Below are 17,127 nucleotides of genomic sequence, written 5' to 3'. Positions count from 1 at the left end.
AAGAATTTTATACTCCCCTGGTCAATTTATACCTGGTCCATTATTAAGGCTTCACACAATTATCCAATTGAAGCTCTTCTCTCCTTCAAATTCAACCAACAATTAATGAGTGTCACTCACTTATTAGAATATTATTGAGCACAAATGAGACAGCAAGCATCAGGCTAAGTGTTTTCCATGCATTATCCCCATGTTCGGCAAAGAGAATACAGTCTCTATCTCCCAGAGTTCACAAAACAGTAGGGAAGAAAGGCTTGCACATAAATAACAAATACAATGCAAATTTTCAACTCTATGACCAGAAGTGAGGGTTGAGTTGGATACAAAGACAGAACTACTGAGAGGCAGCTGTGAGAGAAACATTAGTACATGTACAGTGGTGGGAACAACAGATGATGTCTGGGAAACTGGGAGAGGATGAGATAAAAAATGAGAAAAATAGATGATATGACTTGTGAAGTGTGGTTTGGGGGGGTCTCTGGATATTATTTTATACGCAGTAAAGAATCAGTAAAGGGATCGAGTCAGGGCGTGACTATACATTTTAAATGTAGATATCAAGTAATGGAGTGTGCGGGAAGGATGGGAAGAAGACTAGATACAAGGCAGCATTAAGAAAGAAAAGATGGCAAAGCTATTCCAGAAAAATAATCAATATGACTGTTGTAGAATAAAGAGCCAAAGGGAAGGAGGATTCAGAAAGGGAACCAGGTTTCGGGGCAGGGAGATGACAACCACTGGTTTACATCGGTTGAATTTAAGATGCAGAGAGCAGACATGTGTGCAGCCTGCCATTATCGAGTTTCATTTGCCCCAGTGACTACCATGTATCACTATTCTTCTAATCAACCTTGGTTGCCTTACCCCATCCTCTCTTAGCTGAGTTAAAATTCTTCTGTAATGTTTAAAGACCCTGTAATCATCCCACCCCTCTCTCCAATCTAACCCATTCTGCTATCTCAAGAGCCCATTCTGGAAGTAACTTACTTCCTGGACTCATTCTCCTTTTTAACCTAAACTTCTATAGCAAGCAGTTTTAACTGCCTGAACAGGTAAAATTCTTCCCACACAAAATTAAAAGAAGTATCTAGAAATTGTCATATATGTTGGTTCATGGCCTATTCAGTATCTAGATCATAAGCTCAAAATTAGACACTCAACTTCTCTGGGGTGCCAAGAACCCGAATGATGCCAAATAACAAAGTAAAGACTAGGCAGAATTAGTCTTTTTGTTGTCAGAAACTACAAAAAGATACCTTGACAGTAGTAATCAAAATATTCCTACAAAGTATGCATATAGGAGTTTTGTCCTACAAGTAACAAGATAATGCTATCAACAAAATATATTAATAGGAGTTCTGACTATGCCCTAAATTCAGTACTATTAACCATCTTTTTTTTTTTTTTCTTAAAGATTTATTTATTTGTGTATACAGAACTGGGGTGCAGGCCAGAGGCTCAGGGGCGGTGAGAGGCTCCACCAGAGACAGAGTGAGGAACAGAACAGGCAGATCGACGAAGTACACTGCTGAGGGGAGCAGCGGGCGGGTCAGGAGAGGTCTGCCATGCCATGTGGTCACCTCCGGGGCAGGCGGGAATCGAACTTATGCTGAAGTGGCTTTAGATTCTCAGTGCAGTGCTTTAACCCGCTGCACCACCAGGGAGGGCCACTATTAACCATCTTAATTAGAAAACTACTCAGCTCTAATCATTACATAGTTTTAAATGTCATCAATGGTTATGTAGCTTAATAAAAGGAGTCTAGTAACCTAATGATTGTTGAGTTCTGGCTTTGGAGTTAACTGGCTCTGGATTAAAATTCCACTTCTGTGACAATGGTAAGATTACTTAACTTCTCTGAGCCTTAGTTTCCTCATCTGTAAAGGGAAGCTGAACACCTTCCTATCTCACAGTATTATTTTGAGTATTCAACAGGACAGTGCAATAGGGTAGTACTTAGCCCAGCCCTAAGCACATATGTTAAGTGTTCAATAAATGCTAGCTATACATACAATTTTAAAAAGCAGGAAAAATGTTCAGAAGTTTTAAGATATATGAATAAAATTTAGATTCGGCCCTCCCTGGTGGCGCAGCGGGTTAAAGCACTGCACTGAGAAGCTAAAGCCACTTCCTCATGAGTTCGATTCCTGCCTGCCCCGGAGGTGACCACATGGCGTGGCAGACCTCTCCTGACCCGCCAGGACCCGCCCGCTGCTCCCCTCAGCAGTGTACTTCATCAATCTGCCTGTTCTGCTCCCTACTCTGTCTCTGGTGAAGCCTTTCGCCACCCCTGAGCCTCTGGCCTGTACCTCAGTTCTGTATGTACAAATAAATAAATCTTTAAAAAAAATTAGATTCAAAGTGGGAAAATTTCAGAGTGAACCAAGGACAGTCATCAAGTATATGAAAGATTATTCTTTAATAAGAAAAAAATCAAATGCTTCCATTAAAGGAAGCAGAATAGACCTCAAATAAATGAGTTACACAGAAGGAAAAATTTCTAGATTCTGAAGATTACATAATACTGGTCTTGTTTAAGTGACTTGGGTACAATCACAACTTATTTATGAATGGGGTAGACAAAATCTTATGTTGGTTGGCATGTAGGTAATACTGCCCAAGATTAAGGAAAGTGGACTAAATGGCTGCAGGAACCCTTTCCATTCTTAGACTCTATGATGCATCTGACACAGGTACCAACTAGAACAGCAACTATCTCATATAGGTACTCTTACTGATCTCACCATCTAGCTTCATCCAGAAAAAGTATATTCTTCAAATATACTCAAGTGTTTTCTTAAACAATATAAAACAGCAATGTTCGAGACTGACTGGAACCTGTCTAGAAAGCAGCCAGGGATGAACAGTCCTGTTTTCAGTTACTGTCAAGGGGTATCCATGACCCCTCTTTTTTCCCTAAAGGTGTATTTTTTAAATTATCTATGCATGTAAGAACTGGGGTGCAAGCAAGGGGTGCAGGGCGTGAGAGGATTCACCAAAGACAGAGTGGGGAGCAGAACCAGCGGATCTACTGAAATACACTCCTGAGGAGAGCAGCGTGCAAGACAGGAGAGGTCTTTTGCATCTGTGGGTCAGTTCCCTAGCCGGGCATCAAACTCATGGCACTTATTCTGCAGTGGTTGTCAACAGCTTGACAGTGCTGAGACTTTAACCCCTGCACCACTACAAAGGCCCAATGACCTACTTTTCACCTAGCATTTGGATGAACAGGGACCAGAACAAGCAGACTCATGGGATAAAATGCCTTTAAAAAAATCAATTAGGGGAGCTAATTACTAGTTTATATGTTGTTTATCTACTCACATGAATCTCTTCACTTTTCCCCTCTCCTTTTCTATTTGATGTATGGCCCTTTTACTGCTTAGACAAATCTATACACAGAACACTTCCTAGCCTTTGGCTAAGATCAAGTGTGGACAAATCTACACAGGGAAAAAAAAAGACAACTAAAATATGGTATTTGGGTTACCTAATAGCACCTTATGTAAAAACAATATAATGGAAGGAGCAAAACTAAAGGCTAAGATGAGACTTAAAATGTTATCTCAAAGTTAACCATATAAATGCTACTCTCCTATCTCCTATGTAAAAGATATTTGAATTCTAATATTTTGAGAAAAGGGAGCAAACTTCTATAGCCACTTTCTATTCCTTAATCTAGACATACATAGCCTTAAAATGGCTTGGAAACACCTCTCTTAAGTAACTTTTAAAATCTTTTGTAACATTTATTAGTCATGCAACATCACCACTTAGTGACAGTGATATAGCATTACCTATGTATTGCTGGCAAAATGACAAATTAACATCTAAATTTACATAAACTATCAGTAGCAGAATTATTAAAGCAACAGGCCTCAGGACTTCCAGTTCAGCATGTTTTTCATTAGCCCACAAATGTTATTGGTGAGATACTAATGTTTACAAATAATGACCAGGATGGTGGTTACCAGGTGCATATTCACCAGGTGCCAGGAGCATTTTAACCATATGTGAGGTACTACAGTAAGTCTCGTTTAATGTATTTTATTTCTCACAATTTCAGGACCTCCCTGGGGGCATAGGGGTTAAGTCTCAGGGATATCACTAGGGTGGCTCACCAAGGTGGTCTTGAGTTCAATCCCTTAGCTGGGTCTCCAGCCAGGGAGCTAACACAGATGGTGCAGCAGACCTCTCCTCTATTGCCTACTGCTCCCCTTAGCAGTTTATTTTAATAAACCCACCTGATCTGCTCTCCACTCTTTCTCTGATGGAGCCTCTCACCTCCCACGCCTCTAGCCTACACCCCAATTATTCTATTCAAAAAAATAAGTAAAAAAATCTTTAAAAAATTATTCTCAATATCCCTGTAAGACAAGAACTACTGTTATTTCCTTTTGGCAGGTGAAGAAAACATTGCCCAGCTATTAACTTGTCTAGGATCACCCAGCTAGTAAATAAAAGAGCTAGGATTCAAATCCAATTCCATTGTTACAGCTTGTGGGTTAAGCTCCAATGCTGTTCCACTTCCTAGATCAAGTTTTCAAAGTTTGTTGAAAACTCACTACACTTGGGAATAAAAATTAACTCCTTGCACTATATCATTAAAATTAATCAAGACAATTTTTAATAGTGAAACTTCTACAAAGTTCTGATGCTTTCTTCACAAACACATGAAAATAAATTAAACTCTCATTGAATTTAGTCATACTGCCAGATGCATGCCAGTATTTTATGGAAAACTAGGCACTGCATTTGTTAAAAATACTGTCACGTCAGGGAACAAAACTACGTTTTGTTCTGACTAGAGCAGCCATGTCAAGTAACAAAGATACTAACAAGTTCAGAAGTAGAAGCATTTTCCAGGAATATTCATAATGTCAAGGAATTAGTAAAGGTGTAATAAGGCTTACAGTACAACCACTTTCAGGTAAATAGTATTTTTTTTTTTGCATCTAAATTTGTCATAAAGGCTAGGAAAGAAAAATACACTGCCCCGGTTCTAAGAAATCAACAAGACACAGTAACATGAGAACATCTAAAACCACCACATAAAAAAATCACATTTAAAAAATGGAGCATTCTACAGCTATTGACAGTTTTGGGGGTAGGGGAACATTTTCACAGCTAAGGTCTCATTATAACAAAAACTGTCTGATCTCTTAATTACCATTTGTGCCAATACTGATTCCAGTATTTGAGATTATCCTAAAGCAAATTCCACATGCTATCTTTGAACTTCTCCATAGTGCTTCTTTCCTAATACTAGAAGAGTACTTTCCAAAACTGATTATTTCTGATCATCAAAATGCTGGCCCCTCTCTTTCCTTCAGATTTTCTGTGAAATATGAGATTCTGCAGTGCTTAAGAACACAAGACAGATGTTCTGCTAAATCCATCTTTAAAACAATGAAACACTTGGCAGTGAAGCTACTGAAATATATTTAAAGATAAGTGGACAGAGCTCAAAGGAGAAAAACAAGTGAAATATTTCAATCAGTTGTTTCACTATAAATCATAATGTATCATAAATACTGAGAAAATACGTTTGCAATCAAGTGATGCAGTATCTTGCCAAACACTTTACGGGTAGTGAAAACAACTATTTGAATACTACTCTAGTACAGCTTCAGAAAATTGACCAAGTTATCCCAAATCACAGATGCTGTGTGTATGTGCCCTACAGCTGAGCTATGGGAAATACTTTCTTCAACAAGTGCTAACATTTTCCCATTGCAAGGGTAGTGCGGTCTTCATTTACAATGCCAATTACTTTACGGTGGGAGATGAAAACATCAGATTTTCATTATGAAAATGTAGTTGAACAAGGATTTTAACACAAAACACTAAATTAAGCACACTGCTTGTTTTCTAAGTCAATGCCATCTCCAAGAAGATTTTAATTCTTTTTGAAATGAAAATATTTTCATAGAAATATTGATTTACTCCTCTCTTGTTGAGTGGTAAGTTAAGAGTCAGGCTTGGAATTTGCTAGTTTGGAAAGACAAAAAAAGACTGAATTTAAATTTATACTCAGTTAATGCAATAATATATTCTAAAACAACAATTTCCTCTTTAATGAGTTTAAAATAAATTTTATTCTGAAGAGGCAGAAATACTAACTTACCAGCTTTGTGCCTCTTTTAATTTCTTTTTGGACATCTTCAATAGAAAATCCACCAAGACTTTCGTTATCAGAGTGTGATGACACCAAAGCAGATGAAAAGAGCTATAAAGTACATTTTAAAAAACATTAAAGTTCATATATAAAGAAATTACAGTGAAACAGTGACTAAGATGGCAAATTTAAAAGGAAATTTTCTCGTAAAAATGGCATATAGTAGAAACCATTTCTTAAAAATTTAGCTGAGTTGTTTTATTTAGTGTTCAAGAACTAGTCATTGTTAAGAAGCTCAGGGTTTCGGGTCTCAGTCGTTGGTCTACTTACCATGCACTTATGGTGTGCTGCCACCTTCTGGTTTTCAGATATCAGTAACTGTCCACATTCCTTGTCTCTATTTGACTTACAAAAGCCACACTTGCGCTGTCTTGTTGGCCCTTTTTTCTGTTCAACTGAGCTTGACATGATTTTGTAATTGCCTTTAGAATGCCACTGTAAGCCTCAAGAAATGCTAGAGAGAATAAGAAGGGCAACAAAACGGTTAACTTCATTTTAAAATCAGCTTACACAGTCACATAAATTGCTTTATATTTGACCTAAGTTTTAATATATGCATTTAAAATGGCTGTTTCATACACACTAACTGATGCTAAAAACTAAGATTGTCTCCATAATAAAAAATATACATGTATATATAAAATAATGAAGCATTTGAGAAAAATCAAACTGCTCTAAAATTCGGGGGTATGTGAAATAATTAGAACTATTTCTACACGGATGAGTTTTAAAAAAAAGTACAATGTATGATATTAAAATAGTCATCTGCTGACATAATTAATGCAAAATATATTTCATGTATCACTAGATGCCCCTTCAAGGAGACAAAGAATTATATATCTAAAGGCAGAGCAAAACCTACCAAGATACCACACAGTATTTTAAGAATTCTATAATTACAAAAGTCCTTAAAGTTCACTTATTGACAAACTAACAAAAGAAAAAAGTAAATTACTTAAGCGGGGCCTTGGGATACATTTTAAAAACCTGCATTACTTTCAATTTTTTTAAATATGCTCATCTGTCTTTAATAAATTAACTTTTGTTACTGTATTCCTTTTTCAAATAAAGAAAAAATTAAGCTTGTAATAGCATACTCAAAAACAGACTTTAGGAATCAATCATTTGCAGAAATGGTATTATCTGACACAGAATTAATCCAAAAATCTGTTAATTAAATGTTATAAACTGTCAGTGGTGTTCTAAGTGTAGTAACTTTCATACTTAAATTGGTAATACGACATAAAGGAAATTTTTTTTTTTCTGAACCAGGCTTAAATTTAGTCAAATTATAATCACAGGTGCATAGTTAAGTGAAAAACGGGAAGAAAAGCTTTAACATGGAAGGTTTCAGATTTACATCATCAATCTCAACATGGATTCTTCAGAATTTAAACATAAAATAAGTTATCGATCTGTAGTTTCCCCATATCAATAAAAGTAGGCAGCCAGAAACCCAGGTTGCCACACACAACATATAAAATGATGAAAATTCTTAATTTTCTGTCTTAACTATTTTTTCCATTTTTCTACTTACGCATACATTTTCTTAACACCATATTGAAAATGGGCTAACACTACATTGTAGCTTTCTGAGCATCACTTGTTTACCAAGAACAGTAGCAACTGGATGGCACCAAGGTGGTGGCTACAAACCATTCAGCACTTTTCAATATAAAGATGCAGCTACTTAATCAGAATTTAACAGGAAGCCACAAAGAAACAGGTCTCTTCATCAATTTTGATCTAGGTTTTTCTTTTTAATGAAAACTTCAAAGCTCTGACAGCCTCTGCTTTGATGGGTTTAACTTAATGTTATCTACAATTTTAAATGCTTCAGTCTTCCAAATGGCATCTGATACTTTACAATAGGGCTTGTTTTCATAGCACTGGCTATAAACCGTGAATCTGATTGAAAACAGGCATCAAATACTTTTAGGATTAAAGGGGGGAGGACATAACAGAGAAACAAAAGAAACAAAAGGGGAAGTGCGTTTCCTCAGGCAAACGTGGGTTCAGTTGCTTTATCAAGAATACAGATGCCTAAATCTTTAGAATTAACTATGCAAAATGCCAAAATTCGTAAATAGCACCAGCATTTCTATTTGAGTTTTACATTAGCTTCGTTTACTACGATGCAATGAATAGTGGGCACTCTGAAACCACTCTAATTTATTACGCATTTCTCCCGGCCATCCTTGGCCAGTAAAAAGGATGTCATATTATGAATCTAACCTGTACAGATATCTTTAATGTGAAGTTTCTATACAATCTCAGCATAGGCAATAAAACTGGCTTAAGATAAAGAAAAACCCTACAGTAGAAAATTCCTTTTTATTCTTAAAATCACTTCTGAAAACAGTATCCCCAAAATTCTATATCCGTGCTGAATTTGATGTCCTTTAATTTATAAGCAGGAAAAATTTTCTCATCCCAATTTTGAGAACATGTGTTTCATATACACCAGAGCCCAAACTCTAAAAGAGAAAAGAGGTACACTTTATTCCGCAATCAAAACTACCCCAGTGTGGTTTTTTCTGTAGTCAGTTTAAATATAATTTGTAAAGTGGACAGAAAGTGCACCAAACCAATTATAAACTTTCCCCAATTGCAATGACTAAATGGATTTTTCCACTAAAATTCAAATAATGCATCTGTGCATATCTCGCTAATTTTTTTTACAGCCTCCTTGTAAAACATGAAAGTGGAGAACATCATGGAAACAATGACTCCTAGCAAAAATGTCTTTAACAGAAAAATACAGATTTTTATTCAGTTGCCACATACAAGGTGTCTAGTTAAGGAAAATAAGGGCATCCCAAGGACCGACGTTAAAGGGTTCATGATGCAGTTATATGTCATTTTAATTTTAGACTAAAAGGACTTTCAGAACAGGTAGAGATCAAAGTTTGATGCTTTCAACCAAAAATTAAATCTTCTCCTTAAAAAAACCCCAAACATTATAGATGCTATAAAGCAGAAATAGAGGCAAAGATAACAGCGTGAAAAACCCTAATTTAAATGTATGAAAAAAATAGAAAAGCCGGACTCGGTAGGCTGCAGCAATCAATGAGTGTCTGCTTTTCCAAGATGCTGTGAAGCACCAAGGAAGAAATAACCTGAAACATCAAGGAGAGCATTCAAGAACCAACTGGGGAGCTCATTCAAGGTCTGGCATCTGAAAGCCCATTTTCACACAAAACAAAACAAAACAAAACAAAACAAAAACTGCAGTTCCGGAAGATCAAACAATTCCACGCACAAGCAAGTTGAGACAGCAGATCAAAATATATAAACGTGCTCCGCAAAGAAGCAGTATTTCTGTTAGGAAAGTTACAGTGGAGAGAAATAAACGAATGAGAGATGAACCGGAAGGGCACCTGAATTGGGTTGCTCGATATTATTACATGCTTCGCACTGCTTTTTGCGGTTATTCAAATGGAAACTGAAGGAATTTTCCAGTTGTTTCAAACCCCAGGGTGCATGAATAAGACCCGATATTACGTAGTAAGCTGAAGAAAAAGAAAAGGGGGTTCAAAAAATATAAGATCTTTCAACTTCCACGTAGAATACCGAAAGGAACAAATTTCACAAGTAAGCCGTGCTGTTCATCTATATAATAAAGGCTGGTACACATAACGTACCGGATCCTCTCCGTTATTTATCCCTCCCTACACTCGACTCCCAGATCTCCCTCTAATCAAGCGCTAGATAAACTCGCAAAACTCTTTTCTCTAAAACACTTCAGCAGGTTCCTCCCGTCGTCAAGTGAGGGTTCCCCAATTGTCCTTATGCCACCCTCCCGAATCCAGGAAAACATCACCCTTCCACTTTCACCCGCCTCCCCCAGGAGTTCGCCCTCTAAGAGTCTTCGTTTTCTAGCTCAGTTTCACCCCTAATTTCCCCACCCTGGAGTTTTTCCTCATTCCGCACGGCTAGCCTTCTTGCCATCCTAACAATTCTTCCTCTTCCTCTTCCCCAACTGGGAGTCTCCCTCTTTCCAAAGACGTCCTAAGCGATGGCAAAGACTAAAAATTCCCAGTTATTTTTTTCCTCCTTACATGTTGCGCCCCCTCCCCCGAAGTCCTGGGTTTCAGCCTAAGCTCTCCCTCCGTTCCTCCAAAGCACTTTTCTCAGCAGCCTCCCTGCCAGGCGCCTTACAGGAGCAGCGCTCCTGGGGTCCCTGACAATAAAGCAAGACCACCGAGTCCCCCTTAACAACGGACAGGGGCGGCGGCCTGGCTACCGCCATCCTCCTTGTCTTCTCCCGCCGGCCAGAGAATGGGGGGTCCCGGGGTGCCGAGGGGACTCACCGGCGGGACCCAGAAGCGAAGGGCAGGAGCGAAGCGCCAGGGAGGGGAAAGAGAAAGAAGTCGGTCTCGGTTCTCCAGCAGCGCCTGGAAGCGGGGCTCAGTCGCCGGAGGTTGTTTCCTTTCATTCGAGGAGAGACGGGCTCGCCGAGCGCCCTGACGTCGCCCCCCTCGCACGCAACGACTCTCATGGCGTTCCTACGTATCCAGCGCGCCGCGGGCTCTGATTGGCTGCAGCGACAGGGCGGCTGAAGCCGCAGAGCCACAGCGCATGTGCAGAGGCCACCGCCGGTACGGATGGGGCGACAGGCCCCGCCTCCTGCTCGCGCGCGTACCTTCTATTCTCCGGTCTGCCGCTCAGCCCAATGTTTGGGGCCAGGATCGGAAGAGACTGAGAAAGAGATTCAAAGATATCGCTGTGACTTGGGCGGAGAGGCAGGGTTGGGACTAGCAACCGCTGGACGGGGGCCCTCGGTAACCAGTTTTCAACTGTGATTCCAGCGGCTAGGCCTTCACCCTTGCACTTGTTCACCGAGGCCTTTTCACATCCATTATTTCATTGTACTCTCGTGGCATCCCTTTGAGATCCCTCGTTTTTGCTGCTAGGAAAGACTAAGAAGCTCATAGTGGAGTCCGTCTGCCTGGATTTCAGTCCTTGGGGAAATCATTTAAATCTCTGTACTTAAGTCTTTGTTTTTGTGCTGAAAATGGGAATTTAAAAATAGTACCTCACGGTTTATTTGAGGATGAAATGAGATAATGCCACTAAAGCATGTTTTAGCGTGTGGCATATAACAGGCTCCATACATGCTGAGATTATCGTAATCCGGAAAGATAAGGAATTTTCTGTTTAACGCGCCCAGGTAAACCCGAAACCTAAACGAAATGCTTTCGTCTGCTGTCCTCTTTGATGTATGCAGCCAGACTGTTTGGGCTAGAATCTCAGCTCCCTCACTTTGAGTTCTTTGACCTTGAGTATGTTGCATTACCTCTGTGTCCCTCAGTTTCAGCGCGACCAAAATGGAGATCACAGTGGTATTCCTCTAATACAGTGCTTAAGAAATGAGCTAATAATATACGTGACTCACATAGAATAATGCTTGGTCACATAATATGCTCTAAGTATATGTGGGTCAGTTTTTGTTTTTTTCTTCTGGGTTCACAGACTGTAAGCCTGCATAAAACACACATACACACACACACACCCCCTAACAAATCAATGAAAATTTAAAGATGCCCTCCTTCAAGTGGTTATTTTTCCTTGAGACTGGGAGTGGGTGGATTTCCATTGTTTTGATCCAATGCGGTTTCATCATTTTAATTTTTCTTTGCACTGTCAATTGCAAATTGTATTCTCAAGAAAACAGGGGCCATGCTGATACATCATTTTATCTCTTCAAACTGGTACCTAGTAAGAGTGAACAAATCCCTGATACAGTTGCAGGATACCCTTAGCCCTTTCAAACCCAGTCCTTGTATAATGAAAGGGAGTGACTGGATACTTACATAGGAAGATCCAGAATGTGTATTCCAGACTTTTACAGGGTATTTGAAAACTGGTATTCCCACCCCAGCATCATTTTCTACCATTTTTACACGCCTATTGAAGTTAGAATGAGACTGAAGACTCAATAGTGACAAAACAGTGTTTGTGCAGTATTCATCTTTTTTATATTTCCTCCCAGAGCCCTACATTTTAGTATCTGTTATTCATTCTTTTACCCATGCATTCATTTCAACAATTTTTGATTCCGTTAACATCTGTGAAACTACTAAACTCCAAACACCAGAGACAGATCAACTCAATTTCTGAATTTGAGTTCATGGTCTAAAGGGGGGAGGGGAATGGGTGTGACAGACATGCAAACAAATACAATATGATGTAATAAATACTGTATTAGAGGTGTATGCCTATTGTGTACAAAGCACCATGTTAAGGTACAACACAACAGTAAAAAAGACACAGCTTTGTCCTCATTACTTACATTCTAACAAGGAAAAGAGAGATAGAGGTCATGGGAAATGCACTCTGAGGAGCGCGTTCAAAGGTGGAAAAGGAAGTGCAGGGAGAGTTTAGGAAAGAGATCCGTGGTTTCAGTTAGTTTCAGATCCCAGATCAAATAGTCAGAACCAATTAGCATGACTGATACAACTCATTATTGCAAGGGCTACAGATATAAGATTGTGATAACAGGTTCTTAACTGTGCTGGAGGACACAGCTTAGGTTCTTTTAATCTCCTATTGATTGGCCAGTACACTCCCACCAGCACTCTTCCAATCTTTTTCTTCAGGCTCCAGGTCCCAGTTTTTGTACCTCCTTCTCACCAAAGGCCTTTTAACTTCCAGTCTTATTTAGAGAAGCGTCATCTGAGCTTAACCACTTTATCTTGTACACCTATCCTCTCTTCCTTCAAGACTCAGGAAAAGATTTCTTCCTGCATTTTATAGTTAAAGCCGTGGTTTTAATCATCTCTTTAATGATCTGGAGCAACTGATTACCTACTTATTCCTTCTTGGCAGCAACAATTGTCCCCACCCCACCCCATTTGCCTTCAAACATACAGGATTACTTTACCTTCAGGACCAGACCTTGCTCTTTGCCTCCGATTGCTCTCCAATCACTCAATCAGCACTGGACATTTCGAAAAAGAATAAGACCCAGTTCCTGCCTTCAAGGAATTCTCAATCTAAGGAGGAAGAAAAACAGACATTTCTAATGGAGCAAAACAGAATTTCAGTAAAACAGGTGGGATATTACAATAGAATTATGTACTACAAATATTGGTGAGCTCTTTTGAACAGTCAAGGAAATAAATACATCCCTGGAGTGGCAAAGTTTTGAGTTTGGTTTTGAAGGACAGGTTGAGGATTAGCAAAATCTGGCTTCTGTCTTCTCAACTTTTTTCTATCCTCATTCTTTTATAAAACATATTTATTTTATTTATTTATGCATAAAGGAACTAGAGTCTAGGCCAAAGGTACAGGAGGTGAGAGAATTCACCAGAGACAGAGTGGGGAGCAGAACAGCAGATTGACTGAAAGACATGCTGAGGATAGCGGCGGGTGAGACAGGAGAGGTCTGCTGCGTCATGTGGGCTACCTCTCTGGCTGGGGATCGAACCAATGTCACAGTGGCTGGAGATAGTCTGATAATGCTGAGACTTTAACTCTTGTGCCGGCAGGGAGGCCCTCTCTGTCCTCATTATTGGCATCTCTATTCCATTTCACACTTTGAATCACCTATTCTTAAATGTTCACCTTCCTTGCTGAAAGACCCAGAGTCTAGCTTCCTAGTTCCTATTTCATTCTCTTTGGTAGGTTTTCCTTCTCACTTTATAATGCAGAATTTTCCCTAGACACTCTTAGCTCCTCTTCCATTCTGTTACTCCAGCCAGGCAGTTCATAAACTTCAGAAGTGAGAATTACCTGGGAAGCTTATTAAAAATGCAAATTTGGGGCCCTCCCTGGTGGCGCAGCGGGTTAGAGCACAGCACAGAGAAGCTAAAGCCACTTCCGCATGAGTTCGATCCCCGCCTGCCCCGGAGGTGACCATATGGCGCGGCAGACCTCTCCTGACCCGCCCGCTGCTTCCCTCAGCAGTGTGCTTCGTCGATCTGCCTGTTCTGCTCCCCACTCTGTCTCTGGTGAAGCCTCTTGCCACCCCTGAGCCTCTGGCCTGTACCCCAGTTCTGTATGCACAAATAAATAAATCTTAAAAATTTTTTTTTTAAAAATGCAAATTTGGGGTGCCAATCACCGGGGATTCTGATGCCTGTGTTTAGGAAACTGCCTTCTTAAACTGACCAGATAGTCTGATGTGCATCTGACTATCAAGAAGCTGCCAGATTTTTTTTTTTGTAGAATTAATACGCTATTTTGACTTTCACTACACAGTAAACAACCACTCAGCAACTTCGTCTGCTTTGCTTTGATCATCTCTGTCCTGAGCTCAAATCAGTGAGTGCAGTACAAGCATATTCATCTTTACCAGCAAATAAAATGTAACTCCTTTCCCCCTCTTCAGTGTTTCCCCCCTCTTCAGTGTATCCCAGTAAGATACCACCAGCATTTCTTTTTCCTTCCTAAGCCAAAGGCTAAATTCACCTACAGGCTTATGATCTTCCTTCTGGCTATAATTCCACCAGTGGATCCTTCATGCATTCTTCAAGTAAATACTGCGGATTAGATAAAAATGGACATGGTGGGACCCTCCCAGGTGGTGCAGCGAGTTAAAACACAGCACTGAGAAGCTAAAGCCACTAAAGCATGTTTTCGATCCCCGCCCCAGAGGTGACCCCACATGGCACAGCAGACCTCTCTTGGCCCCCCCCCCGCTGCTCCCCTCAGCAGTGTACTTCGTGGATCTGCCTGTTCTGCTCCCCACTCTGTCTCGGGTGAAGCCTCTCGCTGCACTCGCATCTTTGGCCTGCACCCGAGGTTTGTATGCATAAATAAATAAATCTTTTAAAAAATAGGCATGGTCCATTTAGGTGTCGAAGCAAAGATCTTAATGAAGTAATCATACACAAATGTAAAATTTGCAACCATGAGTCAGTACAACATGAAAGAAATATGACTTATATGGAACTGAATTCTATGTGCATCGTGTATTGAATACATTTGTATATTGGCTACATATTTCTTACTCTTTATTTTTAAAGTGGATAGAGTGCAAGTTTTAAATGTCACTGTGACAAAAAATTAAAAAAGCTACTTATTGGTATGAGGTGCTGCACAAGAGTCAGGAGATCTGGGATCCACTGGTTGCCACCAACTAGCAGAGTGACCTTAGTTAGACTCTTCACTTGACTTTTCTGAGCTTTAGTTTGCACATTAATCAAATGACACATTACTGGTGGTTGTTTTGGGGCTCAAGGACAGATAATGAAAGCTATGAATGCTCTTATACCAACAAATATAGACCTTTTGTGTTTGTTTTATGTATCCCTACACTGCCATGCCATCTGATGGATCTACCTTCTAATATTGGTTCCCAGCATTTGGCCCCTATGATGTTTTACTTAGTTTTTGTGGTTGTTGCGGTTGTCGTTTATTTTTTAACTTCCTCTTAGTGTGTTGGTGAGGTTTTATAATAGCTCAGCTCTGTTCAGTCTATGGAGCTACTCACTCAGATTCTTAACTGAGGAGTTAGTAGCCTAGGTGGAATTTGTTTGTGTGTCTTCTTTGTTTGGCAACTAGAAGCTGGGTATGGTATAGAAACTATGCAGAGAACTAGTAACTATGGCAGGAGAGAAAAGCCTTAGGGACACATGGACATTCCTAAAGCATTGTTGCATGTGAAATAAACACAGAAGCTGAACTTAATATAACATTGGAGAAGTAACTAAACTTTATAGTGCTGATGCCTACAAATTAGTTAGTGTTAACTGACTTAGGACTAATTATGGGGTGCCATGCTAAGTACTTCATAGGCTTGATTGTATTCAATTTTGGCAGCAGTGCTGAGAGCCAGGGAATATTATTAGTCCCATTTTACAGTGAAAGAGACTGTTGAGCAATTAAGTAATTTGCCCAAGGTCACACAGCCAAGGGAGAGGAAGAACCATGTGTCAACTCTACCTTTGTTTTCACTGGAGAGCACAAGCTCTTAATCACTACTCTGTACTGCCTCTTATTTATTTGTTTGTGGTTTATTATCTTGTCTCCATCAGGCCAGGGACTTCGCTTTGCCAAGTTCACTGCCCTCAGACAGGTATTTCAGTGAGGATACTTATAACTGTTTTTGCCATTAGGTCCAAGGTGGTCTCTGTTATGATCACTGCTCCTTTGTTCCTTCCTTTTTTAAAAGATTTATTTTGTTTATGCAGATGAGAGCTGGGGCATATGCCTGAGTGTGAGGGGGGCTGAGAAGATTCACCAGAGAGAGAGGGGAGCAGAACAGGCAGATTGAATGAAACACACTGCTGAGGGGAGCAGCGGGGAGACAGGAGAGGTCTGCTGTGCCATGTGGGTCAGCTCCCTGGCTAGGAACCAACTCCTGCTGCAGTGGCTTCCTTTGGATAGCTTCACAGTGCTGAGATTTAGCCTCTTGCTCCACCGGGGCGGGGGGGGGGGGCTCCTTTGTTCCTTTTGAACCGAACTTGGATACCTGTTAAATACCATCATCAGCCAAATCTATTCTAATCTCAAATATTATAATATAAATATAAAGACTAGAGGAATTGCATAGGGGTAAGATTTGTGAGGAGCTAATATTTACAACGAGATGCAATCTATTCTTTGTCTGGGAGACAAAGAACCAAATGGCCTGGACCTAACCCCTGGTTTCCAGTTAATAGCTCAGAGCCTAAATTTTCTCATCTGTTAACTGAAGGTGATGGAAGTAACTTTCACAAGAAATTTTTTGAGAATCGGGTGAGAGAATCCATATAAGGGATTTAACAGCATTCCTGGCCCAGAGCCCAATTTCATAGTCAGGAATATGGGGTGGTCTTGATCTTATTCTGCTGAATAGTAACTATTAATTGATCTCAGTTTTTCTGATAAGCGGATTAAGAGACAAAGGGCCTTTGCTTCTTTATTCCTGTTTTTGCTTCCTATAACTCTTACAACTTTCTTATACTAGTTAAGGCCTAGAAGCCTTCAAGATTCACTTCAGGTATAGCCTTGGCCCGTCA

The 17,127-nt window shown here is 39.9% G+C and overlaps 1 protein-coding gene across 2 annotated transcripts in view; it reads right to left on the bottom strand.

Moving 5' to 3' along the window:
* PHF6 (PHD finger protein 6) overlaps positions 1-10,646 on the bottom strand; it is a 45,163-nt gene extending 34,517 nt beyond the window's left edge. Inside the window, exons 1-3 of one of the 2 annotated variants that reach the window (XM_004685822.1) lie at positions 10,492-10,646; positions 6,449-6,632; positions 6,128-6,229 (exon numbers count right to left, since the gene is read on the bottom strand). In XM_004685822.1, the coding sequence (XP_004685879.1) occupies positions 6,128-6,229; positions 6,449-6,586 (240 nt within the window). In that variant the 5' untranslated portion in view covers positions 6,587-6,632; positions 10,492-10,646. The remainder of the gene's footprint in view (positions 1-6,127; positions 6,230-6,448; positions 6,633-10,491) is intronic. The other variant, XM_012727295.1, reaches the window with a different exon arrangement.
* Between the last annotated feature and the right edge of the window lie 6,481 nt (positions 10,647-17,127).

This window comes from Condylura cristata, unplaced genomic scaffold, assembly GCF_000260355.1.
Source record: "Condylura cristata isolate star-nosed mole 26May11 unplaced genomic scaffold, ConCri1.0 scaffold00019, whole genome shotgun sequence".
In the NCBI taxonomy this organism is placed as follows: domain Eukaryota; kingdom Metazoa; phylum Chordata; class Mammalia; order Eulipotyphla; family Talpidae; genus Condylura; species Condylura cristata.
The sequence above is the reverse complement of the archived record's forward strand: the minus strand, read 5'-3'. Positions and strand labels throughout refer to the sequence as shown.